This window comes from Streptopelia decaocto, assembly GCF_964273445.1.
Source record: "Streptopelia decaocto genome assembly, chromosome: 12".
In the NCBI taxonomy this organism is placed as follows: Eukaryota; Metazoa; Chordata; class Aves; order Columbiformes; family Columbidae; genus Streptopelia; species Streptopelia decaocto.
This window is the reverse complement of record NC_138667.1, coordinates 5,282,763-5,294,852: the sequence shown is the minus strand read 5'-3', so window position 1 is coordinate 5,294,852 and position 12,090 is coordinate 5,282,763. Positions and strand designations below refer to the sequence as shown.

The window sequence follows — 12,090 nt, the reverse complement described above, 5'->3', positions numbered from 1 at the left end:
TGTTGTTTCTACGTGAGGCTGGGTTGTTTGGTTTGCTTATATAACATCTTGGCCTCTAGTCACAGTATTAAATAATTAAATATGCAGCTTCAGTAAGCAGTGATTTAAGCAGCATGTATGAAAATTGCCTGGAGGAAGGAAATAAATTCAGCCCCAAGCTCCATGATTCTCACATTCAGAATAAACGTGTTTAGTTTGTTGGTTCTCCATGTATTTTCAAGAGGGTATTTTTTTCACTTAAGCACCTCCATTTCGTAAGAGCTTGGGAGGACGTAGTCAGTGATGTCTCCCGGCGTGATGTTCTGGTTATTGAGCTCATTTCTGCATTTGGCAGCAGCTTCGGTTTCAGAGTGGAGCAAAGACAGAGTCCCATGCAGTGCGCACTGCAGTGATGGGTAGAGAGGCAGTTAATTAGCAAGATAGAAATCAAACTTAAAGCTTGGAAGATTTTCTCAGAATGGGTGCAGGGTTTTTAAGTGTTTCCAGAGATCCTGGCACAACCTCACTTTTCTGTAGTTGGATACGTGCACGTGATTCTTTATGTGCCCAGACGCCAATACAGACAACCTGTGCTGGCAGACGCGGGGTATATAGATGGAGTTAGAACCTGCCTGTAAGAAAATACTGGCTGTCAGCTCTTACTTCTCTTGTCTTTTGAGGTATGAGACTAGTCAGGAAGGTGGCCAGAAGTAATGCAAAGTCCAATCACCTGCCTTGTGCAGGTGTATTCCAAGGAGGCTGTGGCTTGGACTGGGTTGCACAAGGCTGTGGGTGATTTGTCTAAAGCTTAGCTGAGGTCAGGTAACGAGGGGTCTGCTCTTTGCAGCTTTTGAGCCACAAACCAGCACGGAATTTGCTATTCAGGCAGCAGATGTTTATCAGGCTCCAGGACAAAACTCATTGCCAGAGGCTTTCCAGCACTGCGGTGCACAGCAGCCTCCAGGAGAAGCAGCAGAATTAAATAAGAGCTATGAAGGAAAGTTTTACTAGTCTAGAAACTTTCTGAACGTGAGAGACTGTGCCATTTGTCTTGGCTCCTATGGTGATGTTTGCCTTTTTGTTTTTTTGATTTTCAAATTGGACTGTGGATGGCACTGGTATCATTTTAATCCAGGTATGTTTAATAGGCAGAAAACCTGGAATTTTTACACTGCAGTGTCAGCCCAAGCAAAATGTAACTCAGGAAATCTTGATGCCTCTTACAGCTGCACCAATACTCTCAAAGCACAGCTGGATATATGCATTATTATTTCACATGTGGGTCTGTCTTTTCATAAAAATCTCCCAGCTATCCCAAGTTTAATGATGATTTTATGACACACATAAAAATGAACAAAAACATAAGTAGAAATATTTGAGGGGATGTTATTTGGGTAGAAAACAGTGCCCTTTTCTAATGAGAGGTCACCCTCTGGAAAGCACAGAATTCTCTGTTTAATGTGTCAGGTACAGGTTATATCTGCAGAGCTATTAGGACAATCTCAGCAGCTGGCTTTATTAAATGTATGAAGCTACTATGTGATTTTCTTATACTTTTCACTAAAAAGTTGTGCTAAATCTCTTCTTCCCTTTAGGTCCCCAAGCAGTGGAAGCACACAGCCAAAAATTTGAGGTGAAAACCCTCTCTGGAAAATTGCTGTTTTCTGCAGATGACAACGAAGTGGTGGTTGGAGCAGAAAGATTGAGAGTATTAGGTAAAAGATTATTCATTAAATCACTGTTTTAATATGAGCCTGTTCAAATTTTAGAATAGTTTTGCCTGATTTCATGCTTGCCGAAAGCTTCTTTTGGATATAAACCCTTCCACTGTCTTTATTGCTTTGAATCTTCCCCAAACAGGTAATGACCAAGAGTTTCTATCTGAGGGGGTTTTTAACTTGCACAATCTGTTATTTCCCCTTCAGAAAAAACTCCCCTGGAAGTGGTTTGTCTGACTCAATGACGCAGATGTAGAACTGGCTTTGGAAACTGCACAACTTTATCTCTTGGATCAGGAATGAAGGATGGTGTGGGGTTGCTGTAAGGATGCTTCCATGGCTGCACTTACTGTGCACAGGGAATCCTCAGGGTTCATGGCTTTGATAGCACCACTTCCACCAGCTCCTCCTTCGTCTTAAAGTGAACACCAAGGAGGAGACCTGCAGTGAAAATGACAGCATGAGTTAGGACCTCACGTTAATTCTCTGAATAGTTTGGTGGCCTTTATAGTAGTTATCTTTCCTTAGCCACATGCGAGAGCACCTTGTGCATCTCAGAGCCATCTCCAGCTGTTCTGTGGGGCGGTTGAGTGCCCCATGCACAGGAGGAGAGGCCACCTTACCAGTGCCACCGCTTCCCCAGCTGCCTTTGGAGACAGAGCAGGCAGGTTGAGCTCCCCTTTTGCCTCCCAGCTGTCCTGCAGGCTGGGCTTCACATTGGTTCCTAATAGAAACTGTGAATACACTATGGGGTTGGGGGTCGTTTCTTGTTTGTTATGGGGTTTGGTTTTATTTCAATTAGAGAAATTAAACAATTGTGGTAATTGTAAAATTTTCAAACATATTCAATACTTATATGAAATGGCCTCTTAGGAACTTGAATTGTCTTGCTCACCAGCTAACTCTTTGGTTAGTCTAAGATTTGCTCATAAATGTTTTCATGTAGGACCAGACTGGGTATATTGCTGGCAGTGAATCACATAGCTGTGCCACTGGTCTCTGTGGATGCACTGATAGCTGTTTTCTAATGGCTTGATTTGGATGCATCTGCTTGCTCCAAATTATTGATTACTTCTCTAGTAAGTTCCTAAACACAGAGATCAATGAAGGAGCTTAGAATGATGTCAGGTATTTATATTTATTGTTATTTACTACATACTATATAGCATATTATTACTATATTATGTATAATCTAAAGGAGATTAAAAGAGGGCCTCAGAGTCTAACCATCACGAATGGACTTAGTATCTAACCATTAACATTTTTCGTTACGTGATGTCGTGCTATTCTAGAAGGTTCCTGTTTGTAGACAGGCCAGGTGTAGCTCTTCGCAAGTCACTGTTGGTACATACTGGACTAGTTCAGTCACCAGCTACACAAAGTTAGGTGAGTTCTACAGCATAAATGTTGAACTTCACAAAATCAACAGTATCTTTTTTAGCTTAGAACTTTGAAAAGGACCATTCAAAATTCTTGCAGTGTTACAGAGCTGGAGAAATATTGTCACAATCCATGTTCTACCACAAATCTCCTGTAGCGCTGCACCCTTCAGAGCCAATAAATTGTACAGTCTTTTTGCAGGGTACTTGAAGTCAGGAAACAGCAAATTTTAAGTATTTTCTTGGAGACCTTAAAATGAGAAAGATTTATATCATTGATTCTTCAAAAAAATATAGAAACTTTTCCTTACAAGGTGCGAGTACTCTTTTTCAGATTACATACTTAGAAAAATATTGCTTTTTATTTACTGTGTACTTTGGAGAAAACAGCAATTATTTTTGGTAGTTATTTTGAGTTTCTGGCTTGTTTTGGTCTCCAGAATAAACATCGTCAAAAATATTGCTAACCACTGTAGTGCAATTTCATTTTTATCTGCAACTGAGTGTTTCTCAGGGTTTATTTGGCTTATGCAGATCTATCAGAAAAGGTAGAATGATACCACTGGTGAAGTTACAGGCAAGTATTTCAATGACCTTGAGCTGAAATGCTTTCAGAGTTCATGCCTGACTTTGTTTTTCTCCAGCTTTGCTTCCCCAATCTAATTTTGTCTCCAAAAGCGGTTGCCATGGCTGTTTGCCATGCTGGGAAGCGTTATGCCATATGTTTGTATTTCTTCCAGTGTTTTTGTCGGCACTTGAGGCTAGTCCAACTTGTAGTACACAGACGAGTTCCTTTGATCATTTTTCTGGTGTTTGGGATCTCAGGTGCTGTCGGTGTGTGTCTGCTGACACCTGCCTATGCTATGTAAATAATCTCAACTTGTTCTTGTTATTGCTGAACACGTACTTGTGATAGAAGGAAGTGTATGTCTGCAGTCTGGCATGAAAGTCATCTCACAGAGGTTAGAGCAGCAGTTATTGGGCTTGTGGCTAGCTTTTAATCTTGTTAATGATAATTACTTCTTTTCTTTATACGATCTTCAAAGTTGATTCTGAAAGTTTGTTCTACAAAGTAATGCTGAAGCTTTGTCATGAGAAAAGAGGTGCTTTCCTTTTTTTTGAAACGGAGTCTGCTCTGGGTTTCTAAGGGATTTTTCAACATTAACAAGGCATTCGAAAGGGAGGAATACACAGAATTGCAGATAAAAATCCACGTAGGATATGTGCGGCATTTGATGGTGCTTCAAAAAATGGGTAGTGCAGATTACCAAACGAAATATCTTGAGAGGTTATTTCTGATTTTTAACCATTAAAGGACACAGAAAGACAGACTTGGTCCCCTCTGCTTCTCATGCATGATGTAAACTAGAGTACTTCAGTGATTTTATTTGTTTTAGTGAATCCAGTCATACCTGTCACCACAGGAGAGATTGGAGGATAATGAGAACTTTTGGTTGAGGACAAGGGCTGGCCTGGGAGCCCTTTGGCCATTGTCAGCTCTAGTAACACCTACACAACCATTTCTAGAGACAAGAACGAATTCCCTCTGCCTTGCTCAGATCCAGCCAGGAGTTCAGCAGCTGCCTCGGTCCAGATGACTCAGAAGGAGCTCATGTTTGCCTACAAAAAGTCATGTTGAAACCGAGCCTTACACCAAATCTGGTCTGCCCTTTCTCTTGCAAGCTCATCTGCCCATGCCTGCTGTTGCCCAGCCATCTCCTCCACCCTTGCGGAGGCACATCCTCACTGTTAGCACCGCTTGCTTTTACAAGCAGTTGAGCACCTCACGGTCTTTTGAAAGCTAGGACAGCAAACCTCAAATCCGTTCTCATTCCTCAGAACTGCAGCTTTCCAGTTATGCAAGGCTTAGATTCTGAAGGCAGGATCTGCCCTCTCCACCCGCTGAATGGCACAGTGGTGCGGCTCATGGGGCTGTGCATGGGGTGAAGTGGCTGAGCTGAGCCTGCAAACCTTCCTGCCCTCGCCATGGCCAGCAGTGCACTTCGGCAACCACATAGATGCAAGCTAATCCCTTGTTCTCTGTCCCCCATGGGCCCATGAACACATATGGTTATGGGAGATGAATGAGCTGTTCCTAATTGAATTCATATGTGGTACGTCATACAGTGGCTCCCCTTCCCTCCTCCTCCTTCCCTCCAGCAATGAAACGTTTTCAGACCATCTGAAAAACGGTGCATTAGAAACAGTCTTTAGTTAAAAGAGCATTAAAAAATAACTTTGATATATATTAATTACCAATTTCATTTAATAGCATATTGAATGTTATAGCATTTATAAACAAAAGACAATCATAAAGCATTATTCTGACTGTTAATTAGCTCTATTTATTCTCCAGATTAGTTTTTAAATATGCCCTCTAGATGCCACTTGATACTAATTAACAGAGTTACATTATTATCTCTATACAAAAGCATTTTTAATTAAATCTAAAGCAATTTAAATTAGCATGAGTTTTTACAGAAATTAAACTCTGGTCAGATGCTTAATTTAGCCTTATAAGACATCATCTGATGACATGCCAGTGTCAGTTCTCCCAAGGGCCTTGACATCCTTTGTAGAGATTATTTTTTGAAGTTTGTTTTCGGGGAAACTTGCCAGTATACTCTGGTGTTTAATATTTATGATGGATTTAACCTTTTTTTTAAGACTAAATATTGATGGGAATCCACATGCATTGCAGTGAGCTGAGACAGAAACGCAAAAGACGCATTCCTGCAGCTTACAGGCTTTCGCAGTCCCTGGTTTTGAGCGGTGGGTTAGCGTGGGAGGTAGGATTGCATGGGCTGGATGCTGTGCTGTTACAAATCAACTACGCTTTTAAACCACTCTTAAGATTACCATTGTGCTTTATAATAAGGATAGGATTAATCGTGAATCCTCAAGGTCACTTTTCTGTAAAAGAATACAGGGATTTCTCCCATCTGGGTCCCTGGAAAATGTGCCTCTCAGACATTTATACCATAGCATAAGCTTGTCTTCTAATATAACCCAATGCTAAAAATTTGGCTAAAGCCTTTCCCTCTGGCAAACCTTAACTAAAACAGTTGTATTTAGAGTGGGGTAGGATGCCTTTTATCTACCAGTATAAAGACTGCAGGAGATATGTGACCCCCACCACACATCGCAGTCCTCCCCAGCACCAGGGCTGCCAAAAACCTACCTTTGATCTCTCCAGCCCCTTGCTTGCCCTCCCTTCAGATCATTAGCCACTAACTCTATTTCTACCTTGTAGCTCTTTTCCACTGTAGCGTATTCCCTCTGGGCAATGAACCACGATGGAGTGTGGAAAAACTGGCCACTGGTCAGACTTTCAGAAACATTAGTTTGGGAGTGTTTTTTTGTTCAAGTTTCTCTCCAGGTGCCTGAAATGAACTTGAGGAGTCAGCTGTTGAAATGTTATTGAAAATTTATTAATAAGTTTGGAGTAATTAATTCCAAGGCACATTTCCAGCATTTTTTATGAGTTATATATTAAGGACTTCAGAGATTTTAGTGGAAGAAAGAAGCCCAGGCTTATTTTCAATGAGATCACTGCATGATTGTCTTCTAGAAAGCTCTTTTAAATTGGAGGGTTTGGGTCGGGATTTTCTGGTTTTTGGGGTCAGAGTGGGTAACTTGTATTTGCAGAATGCAAAGTGGTGGATTTTATTACCCATGGAATGGTTAAAAAAGCATTTGCAGTGCCCTTCACTTTGTACAAGACAAGAACATGATTTAATACGAATGTGGTGAATGAATACGTCTGTGGGCTGGCCCAGCTGTCTCTAGAGCTTCACATCTGCAAACATTTTCAGGGAGCCTTGTATTAGGTTGATCTGGGAGGAACCTGCAGAACCGTGGCTGCAATGCCAGCCCGGTTAAAGGACTCTGCTCACATTTCATCAACATAACAGTTTTAGTAGCTTCTTGGCATGTCCTTTCTAGCTTGTGTTTGTTGCAGTATTTACAGCAGAGTAACTTTAATGAGTGCAGGAGTAGTTATATTCCATGAAAATAATTCACAAGGCTATTTAACTGGTACCCGTCATTTGAGAGGGTGGTGTAAGCTAGAAATTCAACAGCTTCCAGGAATTACCACACATTTTTGCTGCATGCACCCTTCTTCAGAAGCAATTATTTATGGGTCAGGACATGCACAGTTGCCCTTTACAACAGCCATTATGATTTCAAAATGGCATTTTGCTGATTTGTTTATGGCAGAGGGAACAACTTTTGTAGCCAAGTGTTGAAATCAGGCCCCATTCAGAGGAAACTGAGCTTTCTGGCCTCACCATTGAGTCTGCCGGTATGGCAGATTTTGTACGTTTTCCTGAAAAATGTGTCCTTACTGCAGGTCCGTAAATAGCTTTTTCAAAGGAGAAAATGGTGCTACAAGACTCATTTCTTGGTAAATTGAAACATTTTTCCTGCTATGATCCTTTTCCTTTACAAAGGCAGAAGTTGTCTCTAACTTAAAGATGACTCGGTGCTGCGAAAGTGCATCCCTGCTACCTTGCTGGGTACATGGCTGTGCTTCTGGAACCAAACGCTGTACCATCAGCTGGGGGTTGGTGGCCTTTCCCAGTTCATCCAGTTGCAAGTGATCTCCCGCTTGCTCAAGCTCCTTCAAGGCCCCTGGAGGTCACAGTTGCTCCAGGGCTCCTGTCTGTGCTCTCCACAAGAGAAACGTGTGTGCCACGACCATGCTGCTCGTGGGGCTTGGACAGGAATTTGACCTTTTGCTGGAGATGTATGAAGTTCCTCAGGAAGCAGCTACAAGTATTCACTATGCACTCCTCGTAAGTAATTAAGCAGTAGCACTAATGCAGACACGGAGCAATTGCCAAGCTGTCATATAGTCATTGGTCCTGAGGAAAAGAGACAGAACAAAATGAGGAAAGTAAGGAAATACGCTGACAAATGAAGACACCAGGTTTTAGCACTGGCACTAGCAAGACTGGAAACAGCCTCCACTGGCTGTAACATTCGTTCATGGCAGCGGAGTTTCATCAGATTTATTTGCATTCATTGCAGAGCTGTGATGCTGAAAAATTAATATCGTTAGCAAAATAAGGAGCAGTAGGGAAAATATACATTTTCTATCAGTGATTAAAGCCACAGGAAAATTCTTTTTTGCTCTCAGTTAGGAATTGTGCTATTGTCATATCGATGTAAAAGTCAAATATGAAAAAAAAGTTATTTGATATGTAATCAACAGTGACAGAGAATTTAAAAAATATCTAGAAAAAAATGATTTGGTTGAATTGGGTGAGGGCATTTCCCCAGAGGCTGGGGTGGGATTTCTAGATGCTTTCCTCCAAATAAACTTTTGTCCCGTTGTATAAAGGAAGAAATTCAAATGACCAGATCTTGAGCAAACATACAACACTTTAATGAATAGTTCTGATTGCTTTGGTGCCTTGAGGGCAATAGGTGTAGACACTGTCCATTCCTTTTAATGCCAAATTAAAATGACATTGCCCTCCTTTTTCAAAATCCACTCACCCAGGTTGTAAACTTGTCCTTTGTGGGAGGGAACAAAGTGTGTCAGGAAGGAGACACTGAGAAGTTTTCTTTGTGTTTGCTTTCACTTCAAAGTACATTCCAAGCAAAAAATGGTAGCATTTATTTAAAGTGTATAGGCTTCTAGTCCAGGCTGAAATATGTGTTCAGATTGTGTTACCTTAATCCTGTTTAAGGAAGAAGAAGAATCATCCACCATCAGATTAATATTGATTAAATGTCAGAAGGATTATGAAAGAAACATACTGTACACTTACCCAACACTGAAATCAAGCTTAAAAGTGTGGCAGATTTATATTTTATTTCCTAAGCGTCTTCCCCAGCCTTCACAACCTGATCTGTTTGAAGCTCGCATAATATTCTCCTTGATAAATTTCCACTGTGTATTCCTACTTCAGGTGCTCTCCTGAGTTTCTTTGCAACTTTGCGCAAGAATGCCAAGAAGAGCTTCAAAGGAATTCAGTGATGACATTGCTATTGTTGAGCTTCAGAAAAAGTGTTGAAGGACCCCAAAACTAGTCAAGAAGGAAATACCTAGAGGTCAGCATAAGTTTTAGCAACCTTTCTTCATATGTCTTTTCACAGTTTGGATGCAAGCCCTTCTGTTCTTTTCTGATATTCCCTTTATATTTCTCAGACGTTCAACCACTGAAGCGAGGCTGCTGAAGTTCAGTGTGTGTCTACAAACACACGCTTTATTAATGAGCCACATGGTCATCTTTGAGCTTGTGGCTCATCTTGTTTGTGAGTTTTCTAGCTTAAAGCCAGGCTCCATTTATTTCTTGGGACTATGAGTCAGGAAACAGCTTCTCCTTCACCTGACAGAGCTGGCAGTGCTGGAGTCACAGGATGTCCCTGTCTGGCCTAACTCAGCCTAAGGGTTGATTCACTCCCAGTGTGCCTACAGTGCCAAGAATAAAACCTGAAAGATTCTAAATCATTTATATTACCTTTTTAATAGAAATACCTTTGTTGATGCTGCATGTTATTTTGTTACATAGGTTGCCCTTAAATGAACAATTTCCCAACACTTTGACAACAAAGGCAGACAGACAGACCTTTGCAGTGAACTATCTTAGAAAGAAACATGAGTGAAGCTTTATGGCTTTTGTTCAGTGCACTGGCTTAACCTAGCCAGGCTATTACTATTGGATTCTGAAATGGAGCTCTTATTGATTTCAGATTTGATGGGATTCAAGGGGAGCAACAGCAATTACTATGTTCATCCATTTAAAAACATAAATTAAGGATGAATAAGGTTTTTAAAGCTAGGAATTAAAAGAAATTGGCACAAATAATTTCTACCTATATTTTATTGGATTTCCTTCCTGGACATCTGTTTGCAGAGACACCTTTCTGAGACTGTCACATATTACCCTGATGAGACCTACAGAGAAGAGAACCTCATCAGATGGGTGTTTTCATGAACAAATAGCTGAATGTGTCCTGATCAATAATAGCAGGAATAGAGGTAGTTTATGGAGATTGCCTCTTGACTTTAGCTAGAAAAAAATCATAGTGAATTCTTCTCTTGTTTGCACAGTACTGCATTAAAGCAGAGCACTAAAGATATACTTAAGCCACCTTAATCACCAAGTTCATCACAGAGCTCTGAGTCCCAAATTTCATTATAAAGTAGCAATATGCAACACTGAAGGGGTTCTGTGGATCTGGAATTATTACTAAAAGAATACACAGAGTGGGAAAGAAGTGCATTGTATAGAAAGGAAAAGAAAAAAAAAAAAAAAGGAGGAAAGTGGGGAGTAGTTAACCAGGTGCATCTCCACCTGAGTGGAAACCTGATTTCTCTCCTTTGGTGTTCTGTTCACCCCAACTGCTGTTCAGCTGATTACCACCTATCCTTGACAGCAGGAGCGTCAGTCATTAGTCTAAAACTACCTCGCATCACATTGTATTTGAGCTCTTCTTCTCTTCCTTCCAGCTGATAGCAGTAGAAGCCTAAAGCAAGTTTTGTGCAAGGTATGTGATCGATATCTCATCCTGACGGCTGGAGCCCAGTTCTGGCCAGAGGGAAGAGAGAACAGGGCTGGCCCTTCCCTTTGCAAGGTGCCAGGACAGTGTCATGCAGCTCAGGTATTTTTCCAGGGCACAAGGATAGCAAGAGGCAGCTTGGAAAGCCATCTGGTTAAGAAGATGCGTGTTCCAGCTGAGATTTGCTCCCTCCTTGGGTCATTTGTATAATAACTCCTCTGTCCCCTGCGGAGTTGCTGCCATCCAGCCAGTTCACACCAGGGCCTTTGCCTTAGTGGAGTGTTAGAAAACTCCTGGTCCTTTCTCACAAAGCTCATGAGATCAACCAACTCCACATTTGGATGAAGAGGGCTAATGCTTCAAAAGGCACTTGTCAGCAGGAGACTGGCAAACTGACATGCACATGCAGGACATGCTTCTGCTTTGTTTCAGTGCAAAACTGGGATTAAAAAAAAAAAACAACCTCCTGGTTTTATGCTGTGTTTTGGATTCATGACATACAACAAGGTGATTACTACAGCTCGGCCCACCTGCTCTTTGTGTTGCTTCCATGTTGGAAACAGTGAAGGCAGATTGTTGTGCCAGGCACGTGTTCTGCAGCAAGGAAGGACAATATTTTCCTGTGTGGGAGCTGGAACTGTTCAGAAGATCCAACAGACCAGTGGTGGCTCCCATGGCAGGCACAGAATGGGAAGAGGGAGGTGAGAGGAGGTCCAGAACCTGGATGTAGCTCCAGCAACTCACTTGCAGTGGTCCAAACAGCAACCAGGTTTGTCTGGATGTGGCAATAGGCTTCTGAGAAACGGCTAGTGCCCAAGAAAATGCAAACTCTTATTTGGCAAACCTGTTTGCATACAGTCTTTCTTCTGAGTCTCAAGGAAGGGAAGGGAAGGGAATGGAAAACATTCTTACATGAAGCGAACACATACAGGGGCATTTGACATTTGTGCCCCCACACCTTATGCACTAGAAGGGAAAAAAAATCCCCACTCTTTGAGTGAATCTCTACAGTGATTCAGAACACTTTAGGTAGATCCTGTCATATGCTTTATAAGTTCCTGACTGATAGTGTGGAATTAAGTTATTGGGCAGAGAACCACCTAATGGAAACACATTGATGAAATCATTTTTGAGGGACATTAAATGGAACTTAAAAAAAAAAGCTGAAATGGCTTTATGGATTTTTCAGTCAAACTGTTTATGAACATTTATCGGTGGTAAATTACACAGTGTCAGAAGAGGGAATCAGTAGGTATGGCTTTTAATAGAAGTCACTCCGATATAATACTGTGAGAAAGAATAATTTATTGCCTAGGGATGTACAGTATAGTATGTTTAAATACAGATTATGTGATTGTTTTCTCTTAACTGTCTTTGGCTGTTTGCAGGTAAGTTACCCTTAGCAGCAGCAGAGAGTCTCGTAAGATGAAGAAAAATATTTTCAGTACTTTGCAGTGAAATAGACATTTTATATTATGCATTTTTCACAGTAGAGAGCA

At 41.3% G+C, this 12,090-nt stretch overlaps 1 protein-coding gene across 6 annotated transcripts in view; it reads left to right on the top strand.

Moving 5' to 3' along the window:
• The window catches only part of SGCD (sarcoglycan delta), a 326,557-nt gene that overhangs the window by 270,346 nt on the left and 44,121 nt on the right, over positions 1–12,090 (top strand). For all 6 annotated transcript variants that reach the window (XM_082063327.1, XM_082063328.1, XM_082063323.1 and 3 more), the window contains one exon: positions 1,575–1,694. In XM_082063327.1, coding sequence (XP_081919453.1) covers positions 1,575–1,694 — 120 coding nt within the window. The remainder of the gene's footprint in view (positions 1–1,574; positions 1,695–12,090) is intronic.